The 25,036-nt window shown below is 46.6% G+C and overlaps 1 protein-coding gene across 3 annotated transcripts in view; it reads left to right on the plus strand.

Moving 5' to 3' along the window:
- The window catches only part of AOAH (acyloxyacyl hydrolase), a 108,339-nt gene that overhangs the window by 65,566 nt on the left and 17,737 nt on the right, over nt 1-25,036 (plus strand). For all 3 annotated transcript variants that reach the window (XM_072599138.1, XM_072599137.1, XM_072599136.1), the window contains exons 12-15: nt 620-714; nt 12,278-12,369; nt 17,582-17,664; nt 21,919-21,955. In XM_072599138.1, the coding sequence (XP_072455239.1) occupies nt 620-714; nt 12,278-12,369; nt 17,582-17,664; nt 21,919-21,955 (307 nt within the window). The remainder of the gene's footprint in view (nt 1-619; nt 715-12,277; nt 12,370-17,581; nt 17,665-21,918; nt 21,956-25,036) is intronic.

Below are 25,036 nucleotides of genomic sequence, written 5' to 3' on the forward strand. Positions count from 1 at the left end.
CCCTACAAAAACAGGCCTTTCCTTCTCAAATAGTGAATTTTCAGGCTTAGCAGTGGGATAGAATTCTGTGAACTCAGTGTCCACCTGTACAAAGGAGGGGGGCAGGCCTAGAATAGATGACTCCAAGGACATCCAAATGTGGACAGTAACTGGGATGGAAGAAAGCCTTCCTCAGTCATGATGATGGGTGGCTATCTGTAGGTGAGGACCCAGACACACCTGAAGGCTTGGATCACAGCTCTAGAGCCAGAAGGAACTCAGAGACTGCCTAGTTTAATTTTTATTTTACAGAGGAAAAAAATGAAGTCTAAGGAAATAAATGGTTTGTCCAGATCAGGTCAGTAGTGTCAGAGGTAGAATCTGAACTCAGGTCCTCTGACCTGGATTCTACTGCACCAACCCACTCCCAGGCCATATATGTCCGTGTTTGCTTTGTCGATGTGGGGTTCTGACAGGGCAGGAAAATTCCCTTTTGGGCTCCAGGTCATAAATCTCTCCCAACTGCAGAAAGGGGCCATGTGCTCCACTGTAGGCAGACTGGGGAGCTTTCTTGCTGCCTAGTCTGGAGACCCCACATACCCAGAGCACAGAGCTGACGCTAATAAATTGTCCCTCCTAGGTTCAGAAGCCAAGGGCCTCATTGTGCTAGGGGATTCTGCCGCAGCCCACTTCCACATACCCCCACAGTGGCTGTTAGCAGCACACATGTCTGTGGTAAGTACCACCTCAGGGTGGTCAGCCTTCAGGCTGCCTCCCTCCTCCTCTGCACACCCTTGTAGCCCAGGGCATGGGGTTCCTCCTCCTGATGCCCCTCCCTGCCAATCAATTGATAAACATTTATTAAGCACCTGCTGTATGCCAAGTGTTCTGCTAAGTGCTGGGGATATAGAGAGAGGCAAAATCCAGTCCCTCCTCGGGTCTAAGCACTAGACCTGGACTGGAAACCCAGGATCCAGGCTCCTGCATCCTTGGGACCTAGGAGCAGGCAAGGCTCTTCTCGGTTTCCTCATCTGGAAAACAGAATATTGTCCGCCAAGAGCTTTGCAAACCCTTGTCATGGTAAGATCAGTGGGTCTCTGCCGCTAGCTCCCGTGGCTTCCCCCACAATAGCCTTTGGGAGGTTTGTGTCCCCCGGTGAGCCTTCCCAGTGCCTTCTAACAAGGCTCCTGCGTCAGGGACCTGGGACACGTCACCTTCTTTGTTTCCTATCTCTGAATGGTTTTCTCCCAGACGAGTCTATACCCTCCTCACAATGAAGCTTTTCAAATGGCTGAGGACGTCTCTCCTGTCCTCTGAGCCTTCTCGTCTCCACCACTTAACTTACTATACTTTTTAGTTTCAAAGAGTCTTGGAGCTGGAAGGCACTGTGGCTGAATAAGAATCCTCTCTACAATACAAGGGATCATGGCGTGTTGGCCTCATGGCCTCTGCCTCCATGGAAACCCATTCCACACAGCCATGGCCGGATCTGTGATTCAGTGAGGCCTCCAGTGGATGGATAGGAGGCCTCTGGGAGCTGACGTCAGAGCAGGGACTCAAGACAAACTACGGAAGTCAGGAAAGCTGAAGCCAGGCAGATGCTAGTTATTTATCAATGGGATCCCCAGCCAGCCAGCCTGTCTTCATGAAAGAAAACAACTCTTCTCCCACAACAAATGTCATGGAACTGAGCCCATGTACATGGCTCTCAACTTTCCAAATCCAGGGTCCCAGGATCATCTCCAAATAGAAGCCCCCAAAGACTCTTCCCATCTGACCTGGGGAGAGCCAGGATGCTTATTCCAGGAAACAGACAAGGCTGCCCCCTCTGGTTCTCTTCAGCTTCCAGGGGCTGGAGCAGGCACCACCTAGCTCTCTCTGGGGCACAGCACTGACCTTTCTGGAGAGCAGGTGCTATCCGGAGCATGCTGACTGTGCCAGAGCCCAGTGGAAGTATTCAGCATTAGCCATCATTGGAGTAGCATTCATTCCCCCTGGCCCCACCTCTGAACAGCTGGCAGGTGGAAGGGAAAGTCTGCCCAGGAAAGGCAGGAACCAAGAACACTGGCAAAGCTGTGGGACAAAGAAAGCAGAAAAGGCCCTAAACTTGGAGTCACCAAGGTCTGGATTCGAATCCCATCTCAGAGACTCTCTACTTATATGCAAGTCACAGCCTCTCTGTGCCTCCATTTCTGTACCTATAAAATGAGGGAACTGGACTGGCCTTTCAGAACCTTCTATCTCAGAATCTATGATCCTAAGACCCGGTTCAGATCCCTTCTCTGTCACTTCCGGCTGTGTGGCCACAGACAAGCTGAAACTCCTGGAGCTTCGGTTTCCCTAGAATGTAAAATGGTGATAATCATAGCACCTGCCCCACACCGCTGCTGAAAGATTAAATGAGAAAAGCACTTCTGCGTACAAAAAATATTTATAGCAAATCCTTTTGTTACCACAGAGGCTTGCAAGCAGTAGGGCATCCATCGATTGGGGACTGGCTGAGCCAGTTATAGCACATGAAGGCGATAGAATACGACGGTGTCCTAAGAAATGATGAAAGGAATGGTTTCAGAGAAACCTGGGGAGCCTCGTGCCAACTGGTGCGAGAAAGCGTCAGCAGCGCCAAGCGAACAATTTAGACAATAACTAGGATATCGTCAAGACAAACTACCTCGAAAGACTTCGCAACATTTGTCAGCGCAGTGACCGCCCCAGATCCAGGGGACTCCATCTAAAAACGTCCTGCCCCTCCCTGGACAGCGACATGACGGGCGCAGGGCACAGGGCGCAGGGCACAGGGAGACGTGACTTTTAAACCGTTAGTTTTTCTTGACTATTGGTTGGTGACCAAGATTTTGTTTTTCTTTCTTGAGACATAGGAAACAGAGGAAGTGGATTTTCATTCATTGAAAAAAGTTTGATTTTTTAAAAAAGGACTAAATGGGAGAATGATATCAACCTTTCTTAGGATTTGGTACCTTTGGACCCTCAGGCACAGAGTGAATGCTTAAGAAATGTTTGTTGATTGATTGAATGCGAAAGCGCTTTGCAAACTTGAAAGGGTTATGTAAATGTCACGTACAATGATTATCTCTTAGGGGTGTCACACTCAGTGAAAGTCTTGCAGAAGCAATGCTGACCATGGCAGTGACATTGCTGACCATGGCGATGCCATCACTGACCATGGCAGTGAGATTGACCATGGCGATGCCATCACTGACCATGGCAGTGAGATTGACCATGGCAGCGCCATCATTGACCATGTCAGTGACATCATTGGCCATGGCAATGACATCACTGACCATGGCAGCGACATCACTGACCATGGCAGTGACATCACTGACCATGGCAGTGACATAGACCATGGCAGTGACAGCAATGTCATTTCAGTCTTTATGATAATCACTAATCTGCTCTGAGTCACTCATGGTCAGGATCCTTATCTTTCTTTAATCCTAGCTCCAGCTCAGGCAGAGGCAGAGACATTTGTCTCATGGTCTTTGAAAAACTTGATACTACAGACATATTAGCTCTTGGCAGGTGCTTCCTCCTCCCATCCAATGTAAGCTCTAGGGGCACCAGCCCTGCTCATGTCTCTATGCCAAACTGACAAAGTGACAGTCTGAGGTCAGGGAAGGTCTTTGAGTCCATCCTGAGTCATCCCCGCTGAAGCCATGGCACTGAGAGCCCTGAGGTGACAGTGATGTCTTCGAATTTTACTCACCCTCTCTCCAGAATGGAAAGATTAGAAACTGTCTTCTATAGTTCTCCTCTTGAGCAGGGATGGTCTCTCTTATCCTGGCTGGTGGGTCATTTTGAACTGGCAGGTGTTGTTACTGGGGGCAGGTCCCAGAGGATTCATAAGCGGTGTTCTATACTTGCATTATCCTGGATAATCGCACCCACACTGGCACCCACAGTAGTCAGCAGAGCCATCCCAATGTGCCAGCCAGATGGGTATGGTTTCTGAAGGGTCCCCTGAGTCCTCAGAGGACTGAGGTTCCTCTCCCTCTCCTGAAGATTATGGGAGGAGGGATTCAACACACACTCAAGACCAGGACTGACCAAATGCTGTGACTTCTGGGGGCCAGTGATGGAGGGGGAGTCTTTGGAGGCTGTCAAGGTTTGGTCTCACTCAGAGATTTTGTGAGCTGTCGGATACCTTAGGGCAGGATGGGTAGAAGCTACAAATTGGCACATTCGGGCCTGGGGTCACAAAAAACTTCCAAGCTCTGCCAAAGCGGATGGCTGCCTCCCTCAGGATGCCAGAAGCAGCTGAGAACTCCCAGGAGGTCTCCAGCAGAAACCAGATGGTGTAGGTGGAATCTTATTCGGATGTGGGTCGGATGGGGGTGTCTCTGAGAGACCTTCCATCTCTGACGTAGCTCGGAGTGAGTTCTGCCTCAGTCTCACACAACTGGGGAAATGGGAGCCCCAGAGAAGTTCTGGGAACAGCCCACCAGATGGAGTCCAAGCCATCCACTCTGAAAACAGCCCCTACCTCAGATGCTTACTGGCTGTTTGGTGCTGGGAAGTTTCCTCCTCTCCATGCCTCAGTTTACTCTTCTATAAAGGGAGGGGGTTGGGCCTGCTAGCCTCTTAGGAGCCCTCCAGATCCTGCTATGTTGCCCTGGTGCTCCAGGAGTCATGGGGCTGTCAGAGTGACTCCTGGAACTGTGTCCTCTGGTATCTGGGGACCAGGAGAAAGAACTTGGATTCCTTCAGGGAGTCAGAGGCAGGCCCTGTGTCCCAGACTCAACCCTCTCTAGTTTTCCCCTCCTGACTTGACAGGCTGGCAGGTTAGGCAGGAGGTCTCTGGGCTGGATGTCCCCTCCTGCATCAATTTTTTCTGTGAATTGGGAATTAGCAGCTTCTGAAATGCAGAGCTCCAGACTGGCCACTGCTGGGAATGTGGCTTTCAAATTGCATTTTCTGCTGAATTCCTGAGAGAGAATTTCAAGGCCAGAGCAGAGAAAGCAACTGAGAAAACCAGATGGGGAGGGAGGGTGGTGGCATCTCCTGCCAGGCTGCCACCTTTCCCTGTTTGCAAACTCAAAAAGAACCCCAGCCCAAGGCAGTCTGGGCCCTATGGGGCCTGTGACCCATTTAAAATACTTCCATCTAATTCAGTTTAATTCAATTTGGACGAGTTGTTAAGAACCGACCAAGTGAGGCGCACCATGTTAAGCCCTAGAGACCACATGCTAACAAAATTAGCCACTGCCCCCAGGGAGTTTCCATTCTTCTGGGGGCTGTTAGGTAAGTAAATACAAGGTGACCTGAGAAGCAAGATGGTATAGAGGACTAAGGAATCAGGTAAGGCCTCCTGGACCTGAGCTGAGCCTTGAGAGACAGAGGTGAGAAGAGAGGGCATCCCTGTCATGGGGCACAGATGATTCAAAGGCACGAAGGCTGGAGATGAAAAGTCCTGTAAGAAGAATAGGAGTATGGAGAAGAAGAGTTTAACCAGAGGCGAGGAATGGGCTGTGACAGCCTCTTCCCCAGGGAGGGGAAACAGCACTTTTCCCCTTTGCCTCTTGTACCAAGGAGGTCATTTTTTTGTCTGTAGAGACCAAAGCTCAGTGGACAGCCTTGGAGAGACAGGATGGACTAGGAGTTATAGAGCTGACCTTGGGGTCTAGAAGTTGGGGCTTCAGCCCAGTTTTGGACACTTCCTCAGCCATGGACTTAGCTCTCTGTGGCTCAGGGAAGGTTCTACAACTAAGTTTTAGCTGGGGGGGGGGAGGGGGAGTGGTCTCTCAAACCTGAGGTTCCCACCAGAAGCCATCAAGAGTCCTTGTCTCGTTGAGGTATTTGAGGATCCAAGGTCAAGGCCCTAATGCTTTTCTGCTCTTCACTCCCCAGACCTCCAACCCCTGCTCACCCAAGAAGCTCTAGGGAAGAGCCGAAGCACTTCCAACAGAAATCCTGCCATCCCCCTCATCCTCAGGCCATCCCCTCATTACGCAATATGGCCCCAGGGGATTTTCAGTGGATTTGATTGTCAGCCAATTCAGCTGGAAAGATTTGTAGGTCAGTCAGAAGAGAGTAAAAATGAGCTCCCAGGCTTCTCAAGAAATTGTCCTTCCCCGCCCCTCCCCCGACAAGAACACAGGTACCCAGGACACAAGGGATAGCTGGAGTCCCAGCTCTCCTCCAGTAGCCCTTAATCATTGCTGTTCAATCACTTCAGTAGAGTTCAACTCTCCATGACCCCATCTGGAGTTTTCTTGGCAGAGATACTGGAGGGTTTGCCATGCCTTTCTCCAGCTCATTTTACAGATGAGGAAACTAAGGCAAACAGGGTGAAGTGACTTGCCCAGGGTCACACAGCTAGGAAGTGTCTGAGGTCAGATTTGAACTCAGGATGATGAGTCTTCCTGACTCCAGGCCCAGCATTCTGTCCATTGTGCAGTTCTGGGGAAGTCAGAGACAAAACAAGCCGACTACAAACATGCCAGCTTCCAGATGCCCAAAGTGATGTCTAGGAGATGCTGCAGGGGGCATGAGCAAACCTGTGAATGTAAATCAGTATCTTAGTCTTTGAGAAGGCTATCTCTGCTTGACTAATTTTCCTCTGAAAAGAAAAAAAGAAGAAAAAAGCAGACAGCCAAGTTCTCCAGCCTAGCAGGAGATGGTACCCTCCTGCCACGGCCCCCATCTGTTCATGAGTGATTTCTAGAATATTTTAGCTGCCTTTTCATCAAAGCAGCATCTCCAGGCGTGTTGGCAGGGCCAGGGCAGCTGAGCCAGACAAATCTGATCTTCCAAATGCCCATCACGGGGCCACAGGCTGCCAGGCCGCCTGCACCCTTGCCTGATGGTTGTCTGAGACATGGCCTACTCTCTCCTCCTTCTGGATCCAGGCCCCCAGGAGTCCTTCAGCTCATCAGAAGAAAGCAAAGGGGCATTCCCCCAGGACCGAGGAGGTGCTGGTCTTTCCAGGTCACACATTATAAAATGTGGGAGATGAGATTTTTGCCTGATTTAATTTATTAAACAGGGCATTGTGCATAGAATCTGAGGTCTGAGGGACCCTAATGGTTGTCTAGCCCAACCCCTTTATCTTACAGAAGAGGAAACTGAGGCCCTTGGTGATTAAGTGTTTGTCCAAAGTCACACAAGTTGTGGGTGGCAGAGCCAAGATTTGAACTCAGGTCCCAAGGCCCCAAGTTCAGTGATCCTTCCATTGTAGCAGAATGTCTCCTACTATTGCACCATCTCCACAGCCCAGCTTCCATATTCCCTGGGAGCATCCCCAGATGCAGAGAAGGTCCACGGACCTAACATGGAGGATGAGGTGGGGAGACAAGATTCAGAGTCCATAGAAAGAGGCCCATCAGTCTTAGCAACCTTACTTCACATCCATGTCTGGGCCATTTAAAGAAGCTAGATTCCTTTTGTTTTCAAGATTCAAAACCAATCCAGATCCTTCTTTCTGCCTCCTGGATGCTGTGGCCTGAAAGGTCAAGGTGCCGCGTTGTGAAAGAAGATGACTAGCTAAGCCACTGCTCACTTCTTCCACCACAAAAGGGTTTGCATTTGCCATGATACCTCTTTCCCGCAGACCATGGCCAAGTTGCAGAGGACAGTTGGCTCTTCCTGCTGCTTTCCCTTTTTGTGAATGCAGACTGGACAGCAGGTGGACTGAGTTCTGCTGCATTCCATGCCCTTGTCCCACACACTGAAGGTGAGCCCTTGGGTCTTCTACCTTCCAGCTCTGGAGAGCACACACTGGCAAGGCTCTGCATTTCTCCTGAAGAAAAAGGTGACCTCTCCATTGACCCAAACTGAGAAAGTCAAACAACAAGAAATAAAAGATAAAATTATTTTCAGCTGCATAATTCCAAAAGGCACCTGGAATTCGTCTGTGTGGCATTGCTCCCAACAAGATTTCTTGGATGACTCCAAAGGGCAGGATGGCATCAATCCAGAGATGTCTGCAACCCCCCATTTGCTGGGCAAACTCCAGAGGAGACATGCCAGACATGGTCCTTTTCTCCACTTTAGATTTGACTTGATTTTCTTGGTTGCCAACTCTTCATCCTTTAATGATAATACAATCACATGGACTGTAGGAGAAATATGTGTGGTAGAATGTGAGTCCAGTGAAGCAGGGATGGATTCATTTGTGATTTTGTATCTCTGATACTGAGCATAGGGCCTGGCACATAAAACTCAAAAGACGTCTGTCGAGCCTAGTAAAATACAAAATAAAATAGAGGGGATATGACAAATTCTTGGTGTATCTTTCTTGCAGTTTTATCTCTCCAAAACTAGAGAAATTAGCAAAAGCAATTGCTTCTCTGAACCTAATTATCATCACCAATGAGGAACTGGTTCACTGAGTGGTAGTATCCGAGGTCTTGGGAGACAATGGACATTTCACCTTAGAGTTCATGATGGCAAAAAAGGAGAATGTTAGATGTAGTCAGATGTGTACACAAGCTCTCAGAAAAGAAAATTCAAAAAGTTAGAGCAAAAATAGGCTTGATCTTATCATCTGAGACTCTAAACAGAGAGTTGGCTTTATAGGGTCAAGGGACGTTCAAAAATAATAAGAATGGTGCTTCCAAGAAAGAGGCATGGAAAAGTATTAACTTGAGAGTCAAGAGCAGAGGTCAAATCCTGGCTACCAGTTACTATGTGTGTGTCCTTAAACAAGTCACTCAGCCTCACTAGACTTCAGTTTTAATTCTCCATGAAATGAAGAAGCTAGAAAACATGATCCCCAAGTTCCTATCAAGTTCTAAATCCTTGGTCTTCAGGAGGAAAAAGATAGCATCTAAAAAGACTAATGTGGATGCACAGGGAGCTCTCAGATGAGCTCAGATTTTGAAAGGACATGTGGGAAAAGTGCAAACAACAGAGTATAATACAAGAAAGCAAAAATCTTTAAGAATAGTGTGGAAGATATGCAGCATCTCAGGATGAATATAGCTACATATATCTATAATAATACTGAACAAAGTCTTCCAAGACAACAAAGCAAGCCTCTTAAGCCCTCTTGGGCACAAAGAGAATGTGAAAGGGATAAATCTACTGCCTGTATTAATGGTATTTTGTTAACTGTCTACCACTCCCCAAAGGTGGCAGTAGTTCATGTCTCACCTATGCCAGGGGAGACTCCGAGCCCCAGACAGCAGAACAGCCATCTGGAACAGAGAAAGGAAAATGCCTCAATGACCTTCTCTGTGAAAGAGAATGATCTTTATGTCATTCCAACAGGGCGCAGGGAGATAAGGCAATGGTAAGAAAACACCTCTCTGCTCTCAATTAATTCAAGTTTCCCAAACTAAAAAAATGACACCCCAGATGCTGCTTGCAGACACAGGTGCCAACCCATGACTGGTAATTCTGAGGAATGGTAATGAGTAGGAGAACATCCAGAAGCCTAATTTCCAAAAGATGAAGAAGGAAGACTCTGAAGACCACAGAGGACAGAGTTTGGCATCCATCCCCAGCATCCTCTTAGAAGGGCTGGCATTTGCCCTCAGAGAGGCAGTCCTCATTGTTTTTCATGACCCACCAAACTAACCTGATAGGCTTTTTCAACAGGGTCTGTAGACTGAGGCAGGATGGTACATTTTAAGAAGTGCTGGGTTTGGCATCAGAGGGTCTGGATTCAACTCATGTCAGAGCCATGTACTCTTTGTATGAGTGTGGGCAGATTCCTTTACTTGTAGGAGCCTCTGTCTTCTCTCTAAAATGAGAACATCAGATTAGATAACCATAAAGCCCTCTCCAGCGCTATATTGATAATCTTGTGATCCTATAACGTGACAAAGTTCTCATTATATACTTGTAGACAATGGAAAAGTGTAAACTGACTGATGATACAGTCACCTCCACAAGTCAATAAGCATTTATTAAGCACGTGCCATGGATTGTGCTAATCACTGGAGATACAAAGAGAGGAAAAAGAATCCCTTCCCTCAAAAAGCACACAACTTTAGACAACCATCAACCTGAAAGGAAGTCTTTAGTGGTATGCCACAGGACTCTATGCTTGACCACCCTGAGGTTAACATTTTTTATTCCTCCCTCAGATCAAGAGTGAGATGATATACTTATTTCATTGCATTTGTAAGAAACACAAAACACAACAAAATCTATTTGATTACAGAATTGAGATCAAAGAATATTTTGACAGGATAGAATGAGGAATGAAATGTAATAAGATCAAAGTGTACAGTTCTTGCCTTTGATTAAAAAAAAACATCAAAAGAACAAGTACAGAGAGGGGGAGGATAGTCATACAGCAGTTCATGCCAAGAGAACCTAAGATGGTACATTGGACAGAGAGCTGGGACCAGACTTAGAAAGACCCAAGCACAATTCCTGCACCTGGTGACCCTAGACAAGTCACTTTAACTCTCTGGGTCCCTCCCAGCTCCCAGTCTCTGATCTTGGCAGCAGAGAGATAGCCTGGCCACCTGGCTCCAATTTATAGATTGGCTAGTTCCCACCCTGCCTGGAGTACCATGTTCATCTGGGGGTGGGGGAGAGAGACATTTTCAGAACAACATTGGCAGCCCAGAGGGGATCCAGAGCAGGTTGACCAGGATTGGAAAGAACCAGGAAACCAAATGCTCTCTTTAGCTTAGAAAAAAACTTGGGTGATGCTTATGGTAGAGATCTTCCCATATCTGACTAGTGCTGTGTAGCCTCAGAAATTTCTGGAAGATACTGGCCCCCTCTCTCTGTGCCAAGGACAGAAGCCCAGAAAGGAGAGAGAATGTACACATCCTTGCAGGAATAAAAAGAACAAAACCAGAACAATGAGCAGTTATCCTTTGTCAATTTTTGACACCTCCCTAAGTAAAAGAAAATAAAATCACTATGATGGAAGATAATGGATTTCAGTAGAATTAATCTAAATGCAACGATATGGGGGAAGGGAAGGGTCAGCTTTTAGACAAGTGGATCACTCACCTCTTGGAATAAATAAACTATGATGTTAGTGCATCAAGTATAAATAATAAAAGAGGAAAATGGGAGAGATGAAGAGGAGTAGACAAGGTGGAGAAAAAGCCACGGGTGCCAGGAAAGGTTTTGGGGTGGGGGGGCTGATTGTAAGAACCTGTTGGAGTCCAGCTCTCCTTTGTCACCCCCAAACAAGCTGAATAAAGCAAAAATACAAAAATCCAAAAAAAGAAGGGAGAAGAAAAGGAATCCATCATTAGGACAAGTCTCAGAGAAGTACAGGAGCGAAGTCAAGATTTTAAAAAGAGTACGCGTCATCCAAGTGGTCTCCAAACCCAAGGATGGCTGAGCATGATGGAACAAAGGAAAACAACGAGAAAGCATTGCGATGAGGAGAAGGGGGAGGCTATGGAGCAGCAATGGAGACACCCCCACCTCTGAGACAAGACTCAAGTGCTTCAGAAACTCAGCAAGGTATCCCAATGAAGAAATGAGGATGGAAATAGAGCATAGAATACAGAAAGACAGTCAAGAAAAATGGTTTCAAATACACGATGGGGAATCTCCCTCTTTAGTGAATATTCTGAAAAAGAGCTGGGAAGCGATTAATTGGAGGAAACCTTGATAGTAACCCTCTCTGATGAAAGTCTTCTCTGCAAGGTCTGTAAGGAGTTGGTTACCATTTGTGAGTTCCACCTCACTGGTTAGAGCGTCCCATGCTCCCTATGGCCACTTCTAAGCTCACCTTCTGCACTTTCAGTTCATCCTCCATTCTCCCGCATTTGACTGTCAAAGCGAGCTTCACGAAGCACAGGGGCAACCATGTTCCTCTCAACTCCAATGGCTCCTTCTCACCTCCAGCATCTTAGATTCAGATCATGCCCCTCCCCTTCCCAGTCTTCTTATGCCTTACTCCCGCACTTACTCATCCCTCCAGGGACATGACCCTCCATCTGCTGACTCAGGACATTTTCCCTGATTGCCCCTCAGGCCTGGAATGCTCTCCTTCCTTATTTCCACCTCCTGACTTCCCTGGCTTCCTTCAAGTCCCAACTAAAATTCCACCTTCTACAGAAAGCCCCTGGCAGAGAAAACCAACAAGAGACAACGACAATTTGGGTCAACAAGTGAGGAGCAGCCTACGCTTGGTTAACCCACCCAGATCAGGACAAAGGGGAACAAGGTCACAGGTGGCCTATGGGTTCTCACCCTGGAAACTCTTGTGGATTTTCCACTGGTCTGTAGCTCAGGTTTCTCATCAATTCTAACAAAATGTTCAGGGTTTTCTAAAACTTGTCCACTGGCCTGCGAGCCAGGGGCCAGAAGAGAAAAATGGTCCCTTATTAAGGATTTCTTGTTTTTCTTTTCTTAGAAAACTTTCTCCAATCTGCCAATGGCTTTGAGCAATGAACTGGACTGGCCCCAGCTCTCTGGCACGACGGGATTTCTGAATTCTACGGACAGGTAAGTGTATATGCCTGTGTAGACATATACAACATATACACATGTCCCACCCACCACCCCACCCACCCACCCCAGCTTCAACACACACACAGAGGAAAGACTAGTTGGGGAGGGATCTGGCTTCCCAGAGAGTGGACAGGATCCTTAGACATCACCTCTAGGACTCGAAGAACATCCAGGGCAGCCCCTGCTGAGCCTCTGCCTGGGGGCTGGACATGAAGCTGGATTTTGACTAAGAGAAATATTCCACCTGCAGAGCTCATGACACTGACCTCAGACAGAAAATGGTGTAGCCGCCAGTTTTGCCAAACTGAGATGGTCTTTCCTTCTCTTTTTTTTTTTTATATTTGTTATAAGAGGTGGCAGGGGAAGTGAGGCATATACTGAGAAACAAAAGTGAAAGGAAAAGTTATCAATAAAAGTTAAAATTCAAAAAAAGAAAATGCTACTGGATGGGTGGTGCAGACAGAGGGAATTTCCTATTATCCAGCAACGTGAAAGGAAATATGTAGAATTTAATTGGATGAGCATTTGTTAAGCACCTACTGTGTACATTGAGATCCTAAAAGAGGCATCTAGCCTAATCTCTTCATTTTACAGATAGGGAAATTAAGGCCAGGGAAGTTGAGTGACTTGCCCAAAGTCACAAGTAAACTCATCCTCGGAGAGAGGATTTGAACCCTAGCCTTCTACTTCCAAACTCAGCTCTCTTAACCCTGTACCAAGTTGTGTTGGGGATACAAGTACACAGATCAGTAAATGTATGAAACAATTGGGGAAGGGGCCATTGAGGCATCTCATGAATCCTTGTTGACTAGACTCAGACCTGTGAGTTGGAAGGATCCACTTGGCATCTCCATGGAGGATGAGGGAGGAATGGACCAGCCCAGATGATATGCTGACAGTGGAACAGAGGGGGGATAAGGGTCTGAAGTAGCCTGGGGATGTGGACAAAGATGAAGGGATAGTGGAAATGACATTGCAGGGCAGGAATCATATTAACTTGGCCTCTTCTCTAGTGGGAGAGGGGGCAGCCCTGAGGGCAAGAAGGGGCCTTCCCTCCCAGCCTGGGTCATCAGGACAATGGTGGAAGGCACTGTCCTGCCCAGTCTTTGTCTCTTTTCTCTGCCCCCTGAAAGCTAAACACTGTCCCCTGGAGGGGGATCCACTCAGAAGTCTGTGCACGTGTGAGGGACAAACCTAAGCCCTGAGGTTGGCACGTTGGTCTCTAGGCTCAGCTGAGTTAACACACTCATGCACCTGTTCTCTCGTCTCACAGTCCTGGGAAAATATTTATTCTTGAATAAGTGAAAAGACAGTCTTTTCTGTAAAGGGAGGTCTCGTGGGTTAAAATGCAGGTTCATGAAACTAGAGCTTCCAGGGACCTAGGAGACCATCTAGTGAATGCTCCTGATTTTACAAATGGGAAAACTGAGGCTCAATCAAGTTCAATAACTTGCCCAAGATCACTCAGGTAGTGCAAGTCCACCGGAAGGTCCTTGGAGGATGGTAGCCTGGGGTGGGGTAGGAGCTGGGGTGGAAGGATGGCAGACAGAGCTTTGACTGAGAGATGGGCATGAGAGGATCTCTCAGGAAGATGGATGGAATGACACTCACATAGCTGTGGACCTCACCTTCGGTCAGTCAGTCACATACAAATAGCAAGTATTATTTGTTAAGCGGCTACTAGACACCTGGCGCTGGGCTAAGTAAGACAAAAGGGCAAGTCCCTGGCCTTCTGCTAGCTGGAATCAGCTCTACCGCCAACTAACTATGTGACCTTAGGCAAGTCACTTATCCTATCTAGGTCTCGATTTCTCTGCTGTAAAATAGTCCCTCAAACTCAGCCTGGCTATGACTCGAACTGGCTGAGACGTTATTGGGGAAATATGGAGAGGACTGACTTGAACTCAACCACCCACAGGCCCCACCCTTGAGCTCTGCTCTCCTGTGGCACACACATCACACCATGATTTACACAGGAAAGAAATAGACAGTTGTCACGCTGTCCATTTAGGACTCTGGTCCAGCGTCCCATCCCTGTTGTAGAGGAATGCCCTCCACACGGTCATTGGCAGACAGTCATTCAGTCTCTTTTGAATACTTCCAGGGACAGGGAGCTCACTCTATTTCAAAGCAAACCCAGGTGACTTTCCTGCGTATGTCTCTATCAGAGTCCTAGCAAAGGAGCCTCTATTCAAAAACTCTAACAGAGAAACAACCGCCTCCCCCAGTTTGGTGCCTCTTCTCCTCTCACTGAGTGTCTCATCTCTCCCCATTCCAATCCCTCTCCATGGAGTGGGAACTGGGTCTGCCTAAAGCGCAGCTGTGACCATGCTCCTGCACTCAGGAAAAGCCAGTGCCTCCCATTACCTCTAAAACTCCCTTATTTGGCATTTGAAGTACTTCACAGCAGCTCCAACTTGTCTGTTGAGGCAGATCTCCCATGACTGCCCTTCATAAATTCTATGCTTAAGCCAAATTGTCCTCATTCTCTTCCTAGCATACAACATCATCCCATCTCCCACCACCCAGCCTTTGCACACACTGCCTCCTTTGCCTAGAATGCTGTCATGCCTCACTGTTCTTTTAAAACAAAGCTCAGGAGGCTGCTTCTTACAGGAAGCCTTCCCTGATCTCTCCAGTTTCCAGAGCTTACTCCCATCCCTTAGGAAGTAATTTTGCATTTACTCTGTGCACATATACTAGTTGGTGCTATTATTTGTAAGTAAAGTAGAAGCTTGTTTCTTATTTATTTGTTTGTAGAGCCAAGAGTGCATTCCTCTGCATTCTGCTTGGTGGCTTATCCTTGGGTTTCTTCCCTTTCTCTCTGTCCCAGAAGGCCTTGTGGGATTCCCAAGGACAGTGGCCTTGCAGCACATCGCATCCCACAGCTAGCTTCTCTAACAGGAGCAGAGCTTTCCTCTACTCAGAAAGTAAAGTTAGAAAGGTCAGTGAGTCTCATAGGCCCACCTGCTACCGATGAAAGCTTTGAACATTAATATCAGGCTAATACACCTACTCATTTCAGCACTTCCCTGATTTCATCCCCCAGCAGAGAAGCAGGGATTTCCAAGAATGCCCAGAATCCATAATACTCTAGTGAGAAGCATAAGCTTTCTCATAGACACACCTAACATATGTAACATACAGGCTAGATAAGACTGCTCAGTTGAAATACCAGGACTGGTGACTCCCACCCATTCCTGGCCTTTACCTAGCCATTGTGATTTGTCCAGGTTCATTATTAGGAGGAAACTGGACTTCTTGACTGGGGAAGTAAACTCCCCAGTTCTGTCCTTTGAATCACCACCTTCGCCCTATTTTTCCTGGGGCAAGTTGCTAATTATATAATAAGTTAAGGCTTGAGGTCTAAGGAGATTCCCAAAAAGGGGAGAAGCTTTTTTTAAATTGGTGCCTGTTGTACAAACATGAATCAGAGATAGAATAAGATTTTATTCCCCCACAGAAAAGGGAATTCTAATAGGTACTGAAGTGGTGGACAGAAAAAAAAAACAGACTCTGACCTGAAGAAGCTTACCTTCTCTACAGGGAAACAACACACAAGCATATCAAACACAAAATATATTCAGGGTAAATACAAAGAAATTGTTGGGGGAAGCCCTGGCAACTGAGGGAGGGAGGGATCTTATAGGTGGTGGCACTTGGGCTGGGCTTTGAAAAAAGCCAAGAATTCTAATAGAAGGTAGGACGAGGTGCCTTGCAGGTGTGGAGAACAGCCAATACAAGGAGAGACAGAAAGAGGGAGAGAGACAGAGACAAAGAGAAAGAGGCAGAGAGACAGAGAGAGGCAGAGACAGAGAGTGTGTACATGTCTACATTTTAGACATAGGAGTGTTAAATATCCTAGCCTCTTTTAACCAAAGTATCTTTGACTTCTTATTAGCACAAGGTCAAGGCAACCTTACCTACATATGATTTCCATTTCACAATCCTTTCTATCACAAAATGGGCTATTGATTATTCAGTTTTCTCACAGCTCTCAAGTCCTTGATGAGAAAATTCAATTTATAGAATTTATAGGAGATGTTCCCTGTTTGGAGCAAGGAAAACAAGATTTTCTGGTGAAAGAAAAGGTTATCTTTGGTCACAGGTTAGGGTCTAGAGATGTGATTTCATTGGTGCAAGGAACTCCCACATGAAGGAACTCCCTCTACCAATGCAGGTCCTCCTTTCTGACACTACAGTTTAGTCCTAAGGAATTCCCCGGTCCACTAAGAATGGAATTGAAGTATCTGGGAACACTTAGCCAGTATGGGTCATAAGTGGAACGTGAGCCCCTACCCTAGCTTTCTTCTCTTGAGGACAGGCTTCTCTAATTCCTTCAGATACCATGCCTTGGAGGAGCCAAGTCTCTTAACTTTGGAATTCCCATCCTGAGGTCATGCTGTCCTAATGGGTTGGACCCAGACCCCTGACCAGGCTACACCTGGCCCATCTGCCTGCATGTTACTCCACTCACCATCCATGCTACTCACCACAACAAAACACGCTCCCTTCTTGGGATACAAGCACCTTGAAGGCAGGGATGGTTGGTCTCTTGAATTTGGATCCACAACACTTCACATGGTGCCTGGCACACAGAGAACAGGAAAGTGCTTATATTAAGTAACCTTTAATTAGTGGAATCCATTCATTCAACCTGCCCTCAGATGACATGGGCCATCCCCAGCTCAGGCTTATCAATGTGCTTCCTAAACTGCCCAGAACACAGAAGTCCAGACGTACTCTGGCCAGGACCGAGGACAGGAGAGCACTCATTCCCCTTTTTCTGAAAGCCATGCCTCTTTTGATGCAACCCAAGATTGCATTAGCTTGGGCTGGGGTGGGAGGTGAGCTGTTATACTCTTGACTCCTACTTAGCCTGCAGCCAACTAACACCTCAAGACCATGATCATGAGCCCCTTAAGGTCAGTGACCTCTCCGGGCTTTCTTGGTCTCCCCAGCACGTGAGCCCAGGGCCTGGCACAGGTAGGTGTTTGCCTCACCTGTAAGGAGAGCTTGTACTAGGCACTTAAGTGCTTGTTCATTCCTTGATCTGGTCAGTGGAGAAAGCAGCCACGCTAAGTTCGTTTGCTGAGCTCCCTAAGCATTTATGCAGTCTCCCGCTGGGGGAAAAAATCCCACAAAACCAGACGTCTCTTTGGATCTTTTTATTCGAACGTCCTAAGATTCTGTGAACTCATTTCAGATTGCCGAACCACTCTATTTATCTCCGCCTCCGTCAGAGAAACCGCTGCAATCACCGGGACTACCAGAGTATTTCCAAAAATGGTACGTGCGTCCTCCAGTTCTCTTCCAAGGGGACCTTGGCCGGACCGGGCGGCCGTGAGCGCCGCTACTGGGCGATGGCTATTAACGTGGCGTGTGGAAGCGTGGGAGCGAGGGAGCGGGACAGGTGGGCTTCCTTCACTCCGGGAAGCACGCGAGAACGTGCTCCATGCCACGCTGATTGTCTGTACCAGGCACGTGCCCAGGGCCAGGGAGATGAGGCGGGCAAAGGGAGAAGGTGGCGGGGAGCTCCCAGACAGAGCCCTGGGCGGGCAGGAGTGGCCTCTGCTCCTCTTTAGAGGTTGAACCGGACAGGGCGCGGCGGGACTTCGACGTTCAGTCTGTAACGAATGTCATCATCTAATTAAAAATCGAAAAGGCCTAAATGAGAAACTCCAAAAAGAGCCAAGTGCGTGGATACAAACCTCCGCGATTCTCCCGCTTTGGTTCGCCGTCATGGCCAGAGCATCGAAACCTTCAAATAGTGAAACTGGAAAGAAAACTAAGAAATCGTGGGCGAAGAGCTCTGATCGCTAGACAGCTGGTTGGCGGAAAGGCACAGAAACCAGGCTTCTTCCAGACTTGGGTCTTCTCTGAAGGTCACCATGGTCTGAATCGCTCACTCAGCCCCAGGCTTTTCTCGATCCTCCTTCGCCTTGACCTCTGTGGCTTTCCAACTTCTCGTGGATGCCTTCTCTCAGTGAGATGGAACAGTGGTCAGAGCATCGGGACCTGGAATCAGGAGGACCTGACTTCACATCTAGCCTTAGATTCTTACTAGCTGTGAGATGCTGGGCAAGTCATTTAACTGCCATTTACTTCGTTTTCCTCATCTGTAGAACAGGGATCTTAGTGGTAACTACCTCTCCAGGATGTTGTGAGGATCAAACGAGAGACAGCACCTGGGATGGTCTAAGTGCTGCTCATTGTTAGTATTATTTTTGTTGACTTCCATGATGTGCTTCACTTGGTCTCCTCCTACTTCTCTGACCAGTCCTCATTCTCAGTCACTGCATATCACCCGCCTCTTGCACCCTAAACATGACTGATATAGAAAGACTGTGCCCTAGATGTTCTTCTCCTCACTCTCTACCCTCACTTCCTTGTTGATGTATTTCCTCTCCCCTCCCCTGATCACATTAGCTTTTTGACCTGGTGAGTTTGCGGGCCACTAAGACCACCAGGTCTTCTTCAAGTGAGCTGATGTCTAACCAGTCCTTCCCAATCCTCCAACTGACTTTTTACCCCAAGACGTGTATTCATACACATCTCAGGGAGGAGGCAGTGTGGCAGAGTGAACAGCGACTAGCCTTTGAATCAGCACTTCCTGGGTTCAAGTCCTATCTCTGATGCATCCCAGCCATATGACATTGGGCAAGTCATTTAACCTTGGCGTCCTTTACCCTTGTCACTTGTGGAGCAGGGGTCAATCTGAGAGGGGAAAGAGAATGATCTCACTGGAAGTTGCCTACACCAATGAAATCATAGGACTGAATCAAAAGGAAGCACCTTCTTAGGCTCAGATCTTAGTTTTTCAGGCTCCCAACCCAGAAGTCCAAAGATGGCTTATGTCCCATAGACATCTTAACCTCAGTATGCTCAAACCAGAATGCCTTACCTTTCCCCCCAAATCTTTCACCCTTCCTACCTTTCCTATTACTGTAAAAGGCACCATTGTCCCTAAGGCTGGCAACCCAGAAGTCATCCTGAGCTTCTCACTCTCTCACCCCACATCCAAGGCTATGGTTTCACCTTTGCAGCATCTCTCCAGTACACCTTCTTCTCTCCTGACAGTGCCTCCCCACCCTGGTTCGAACCCTCATCACCTCCCACTTGGATCACTGCAATAGCTGCCTCATCTCTCCCCACTCCAGTCCATCCTCCATTCAAAGTCCGCAAACCTTAGCTTTCCCCATTGGTCTCAACTTATTACAAGCTTTAGTGCTCTGTCATCATTGCTTTTGTCCAATCCCATGCTTTTGTATTAATTCTCTGTTACTTGCCCTTAGTTGTATCATCTGCACACGTCTTTTTTTTTAAACTAAACTTGTTGCTGAATAGTCTAATCAAATGAGATAATATATGTAAGGTGCTTGGTAAACTGCAAGGAACTACATAAATGTCAGTTATTACTAAGACAATGATTTTAGAAATAAAACAATAGACAATGAAAAAGAATGATTTCAATGAAGGATGAAATGTCAGAAACATCAGAGGGAGCAGAAAAATATGTCAAGAAAATTACACAGGATATAAAAATAACAGCTATGGAAAACAGGGGAAGGAAAGATTTAAAAATTATCCAACTGCTTGAAAACTAAACCTAGGAATCTGAGCGCTACATTATGGGAAATCATACAGGAAACTTTCTCAGAAACACTGAAAAAGAAGGACAGATTGCAAAGAGAATGCACTTTGTGTCAGTAGAAGTGAATTCCAAATTCAACTCACTCAGACATACCGTGGTCAAGCTTCAACAGCACAATGATAAGCAGATGGCATTACAAGCAATCAAGCAGAAAAACATCAAATATCAAAAACAAGTAGCTAAAATGGCACAAAATATCTACATAAACAAGAAATGATTGAATCTGTAATATGTTGGACCTAAAATTAAGAAATACAGTACTTCCTCATCAAATTAATTTTCTGGTTAAGAATTCTCTTTGAAGATGAAGGACATTTAAGATGAAGACATTTCAAACATCTGTGGAGAGGAGGACTAACATTAAAGCAGTTTTAGTGATAAATAGAAATGCTTAAGAACTCAGAACTTCAGCGCATACAGGAAGTGACAGATGTTATTGAACTGTTACCACCTAAATTTTAACCATAGGATGACAAAACAATAGTATTGTTCTGATTCACAACTAAGTGATACAGATGGACTTTGAGGGGAAGGAAGAGGAGACAGGGAAAAGAAGAAGGAATAAGCTGTTTGTGGTTGTCACAGGAAAGGAAAAGGAGAAAATAAGTGTGACAAAGAGGGTGGAAGAGGGGAAGGTACAGAAATAATCCCAGGGCAATACTTCCATCTCAGAAAGGAGGGAAGATGTGAAAGTTGGTTTTTTTTAATAGCTTACAGTCCCAATAGTAGAAATGATGGGACATATCATGTTGTTTGAGAGTATATATGCTTTGGTAAAGGTTGGAAAAGGGCATGTTTGAATATTTCTGTTTCTCATGGGTGGTTTTTTCTAGTAATAATTTTAAAAAGAATCATAAATATGTATTATAAAATTTCATCTTCCCAGGAATGCATCTTCCATGTATAACAATTGATGAGAAACAGGGATCTGTCCTTGGCCTTGTTCTGGCTAACATTTTATCACTGACATAGGTAGGCTGCTCATCAGGTCTGCAATGACACCAAGAAGGGAGGGAGAGGTAACCCAGTGGGTGGCATCCTGGAGGGGATGAAATCTAACTAGAAGCAAACAGGAGGTGGACCACTCCGGGGCATTGCTGCTTGTCCAGATAACTTCTCTCTGGAATGTGAATCACATAGGCTAACTTGAAGAAAGACTGCATCGGGTTGCCCTGATGTTGGCTGTTTGTCTCCCTGCGGCATTATGAGGGCAGACATGAGGGGTGCAGTGAGTAAGCATTTTACCCTGGGAAGATGAGAGTTATCGGGAAGAGGAAAGACATTCCAGTAGAGGAGGGGAAAGAGAAGGGAAGCCCAGATCGGATAAAGTTGCCAAAACCACAGCCAACAGGCAGGGAAAGGAGTTGAATCTGGGAAGCGATTGAGAAAGAGACTGATATGGAAGAGGAAGGAGAAGGCGAGCACAGGAAGTGGAAATTGTGACAGATGCCACCCCCTCTCTGTGGGGGTGAAGAGGATGAAGTACTCCGAATGGGGACACTAGACAGACATTCACAAAAAGAGGAAACAACGTGTCTCTAGCCCTGCATCGCTTGTTTTCCAACATCAGCCGCAGCTTTGAAAACACCAGTGCCTCCGTGTGGAGAGGGTTCAAGGACTGAGGTCAGGAAGACCTGAGTTTGAATCCTCCCTGTACGACCCTGCGCAAGTCATTTAACTTCTCTCAGGCTCAGTCTCCTAGTCAGCAAAATGCGGATGATAAGGCACCTGTCTCACCGGGTTATCGTGAGACTCCAGGGAAATCATGTGTGCTCAGGGCTATTTTTTTGTTACTCTTACCTTACAAACACTCCCCTCCAGGCTTTCAGTTAGGGGAGCCTGCACTTGCTGGTGCCATGTTTAACTTATTCCTTCTTTCTCTGATCCAGGTGCTTCTTCCAAAAATCTTCTCTACTTCATGGGAAGGTGAGTGCCTGAATGGGGGGGGGGGGGGGGCGCGGTCAGAAAAATCCATTTTCTGAGTCTGAAGGAAAATGAGAAGGTGCTTGGGGAAGGCAAACTTGCCTAAAAGGTCAGACAGTTAGTGTGGGAAGTCAAAACTGAGGTTAAAGGAAGGCTCAGGGCCAGGCTGGCCTAACACAGACCTCAGGAAGGAATGGGCAAGGATGACTGGGGAGGGAGTCAAAACAGAATATGAAGGGAGTGAGACTGGGATTGGCAGGGGGACGAAAAGCACCCAGGGGAGGCTGACCCCAGGTTTCCTGGGTTTTGGGCCATGAATGGGGTCTGAGGTTTGATCCAGGTTCATGATACAATGGACTTGAAGGAAATCCAAAGGTCATCTAGCAATGGGCACTCTCTCTCAATACAATACATCGTGATCCTGTCTCAACTCAGGGCTTCTACTGAAAGGGAACCAGGACCCCTCAAGGCAGCTAATTACCCCTTAAGACCTAGTAATTCTAGTGGTTAAGAAGGTTTTCCCCTCCATAGCTTCTCTCACTATCTCTAGGTGTGCCCTCTGGGGCTATCATCCCTCTTCTAGGTGATGGCCCTTCAAATATTTGAAGAGAACTGGCAGTGGACCCTTCAGAATTCTGCAGGTTATCCACTCCAGCTCCTTCCACTCACACTTGCATCCCATACCCTCCATCCTGGTCCCCCTCTCTAGCTGGGTTCCAACTTTTCAATATACTTCCTACAACATTGTCCAACCAGACTCCAGCTGAGGTCTGACAAGAGTAGAGGACCGAGAAACTTTCACTACCTTCACTATGTTCATTGTGGCTCTTCTAATATAGACCAAGAAACCATTAATTGGGTGAGGACCTTTTGGCAGTCAAGTTATACCATTGGCTTATAGTGGACCTGAGGTCCACTAATACCCCCAGATCTTTTTTATATCCTATATCTTTCCCATCTTGTACTTCTATTGTTGATTGTCTTTAACTTAAAATGGATAACTTTCTTTTCTCAAATGGACCTGGGATCTCATCGGTTTGAATTTTCCCTGGAAAGATTCTGATCCCTGCCCCCCGTCCTATCTCTCTCTTGTCCACGTCCTCCCATAAGCACCACAGGGTGCACTCCACAGGCTGGAGTCCTTCCTCTGTTTCTCCAGGCATTGTGAGTGTCCCTGTGGACTCTCTTGCTGCCCATGGTTATCTCATCCCTTCTTTCCTGACATCTAATCCCTTAATTTATGCCTGTCCTTCTTTGGAGTCCCTCCCTGGTTCTTTGTGGCAGCCCCTCCAGGGCCCCTCCACTGCCCTCCAGATGATCCTCATTTTCCTTTCTTCAGAAACTACTCTGTTCTGTGTCTCACAGTCAGACAACAACAAAACTGGTCAATATTAGGAGCTTTGCTTGGGGTCATCAGTGGATCTCTGCAATTTTCTGAATGGCAATCCAGTCCACTTTCCTCCTCCTATTTAGTGCTGGGCCAACTGGTTGTCCATCTGTACTGTCTTTCCTGAATATTCTCACTTCACCTCCAGCAGCTTCTTGTACTCTGTGTGCTCTTCATTCCCTCTGTGTGCAGTCAGCCCAAACTCCTTTGAGTGGTTCTGGCTGTCTTCTGGGAGGTTCGTTAATGTTTCAGGTCTTAATGCAATCAGAGCCCTGTCACCTGCCAACGGAAGCGTAGGGAGGACTTTGCCCTGCCCACAGGATCTTCTTTCCTCTCATACCCATAGCTTGGTCTCCTCCATCATTGGACATGTTCCTTTGATGATCGCACCTCACCTTGTTTTCTGCCTCACCTGAAGTGACTAGCAGACAGTTGTGGAACAGTGTTTATTCAACTATCACATCTTTCAAGGAATCTAAAATTATTGTCATGCGTGAATGGGAAGTAACTCATTCAAGGCAGCTTCAAGGTGATACTCTGCCATCTTCCCTTCCATCAAATACTTTGTCATATTCCACAAAGAGAGCGTTCAGTGGGATCCCCTGTTGTCTACACTTTCCAGCCAATTTCAAGATGTTCAAGGTGTGGCCTTCTGTAGTATTTGACTTACTCATGAAGGCTTGCCTGTTCCCTACTGATACACCTTATCTAGCAGGTCTTTGGGGATGTGTAGACAGTTCTCAAAGATTTTGTAGAGATGAAAAAGTAGGCATGTAAGTTGGTAGTTGTTGAAATGCACGGACCAAGAAAAAGCACAGGCAAGAGTCAATTGGGAATTTTGAGAGCATCTTTATTAACTGGGCTGGCGGCTGTCTCATGGAAAAACCCAGAGGAGGCAGCCCCGAACTAAGGTGTGTGTGTGCCTTTTAAGCATTTCGGCACTTCCTGGTACAGCCTTGAGGTTTTAACAGCAAACATATCTCACAGAACAGTTTTGACAGGGGCCCAAGTTGCTGCTAGGCAAGGGGGCACAAGAGAAAGTGGCTGCTAGGCAAGGGGGCACAACAAAAAGTTCTGCAATGGGGCCCAACTCTGCCTAGCGACCCATCAGATATTTCTCAACCCAGGGGCCCCAGGGAGGAATAACATCCACTTCAGTTGTCATATAAGATTGAAATTTTTTCCCATACTTTTTGCATTATCGCCTCTTTGCAGATCTTTTCCATTTTTTCCCTCTTTGCTCTCCTTCATTTTTCATCCTTAAATGCCCTTAGGATGACTTTGTTTAGTTGGATGCCTTGCCAAAACTATCTTTAAACTGTTTTAATTCCCACTGGCGCTTTCTATTTTATGTGGCATTACCACTTATAATCATCCACCGCCTATTTTCCATTATCAATTACTTGCTCAAAGTTGTTTCAATTCCGTGTAATATCTTTTGCTCATTATTCTTCTTCTAACTTTTAAAAAATTAAATCTGATCTTTGCTCTAATGACATAGTAGTCTAACTACACAGAAAGCTGATTCAGAGGTAACTCCAAATCTGTTCTTCTCCATTAAATATAATCCTTTTCACTCTCTCCATCCACTAAAACAAAATTTTATCCCTAATAAATTTCATCTTGTTGGTTTCAATTTGTACTTCTAATCCACCGAGAACGTTGTGGATCTCAATTTGGTCATCTAGTATTTTAGC

The sequence above is a fragment of the Notamacropus eugenii genome, chromosome 3 (assembly GCF_028372415.1).
Source record: "Notamacropus eugenii isolate mMacEug1 chromosome 3, mMacEug1.pri_v2, whole genome shotgun sequence".
Taxonomy (NCBI): Eukaryota; Metazoa; Chordata; class Mammalia; order Diprotodontia; family Macropodidae; genus Notamacropus; species Notamacropus eugenii.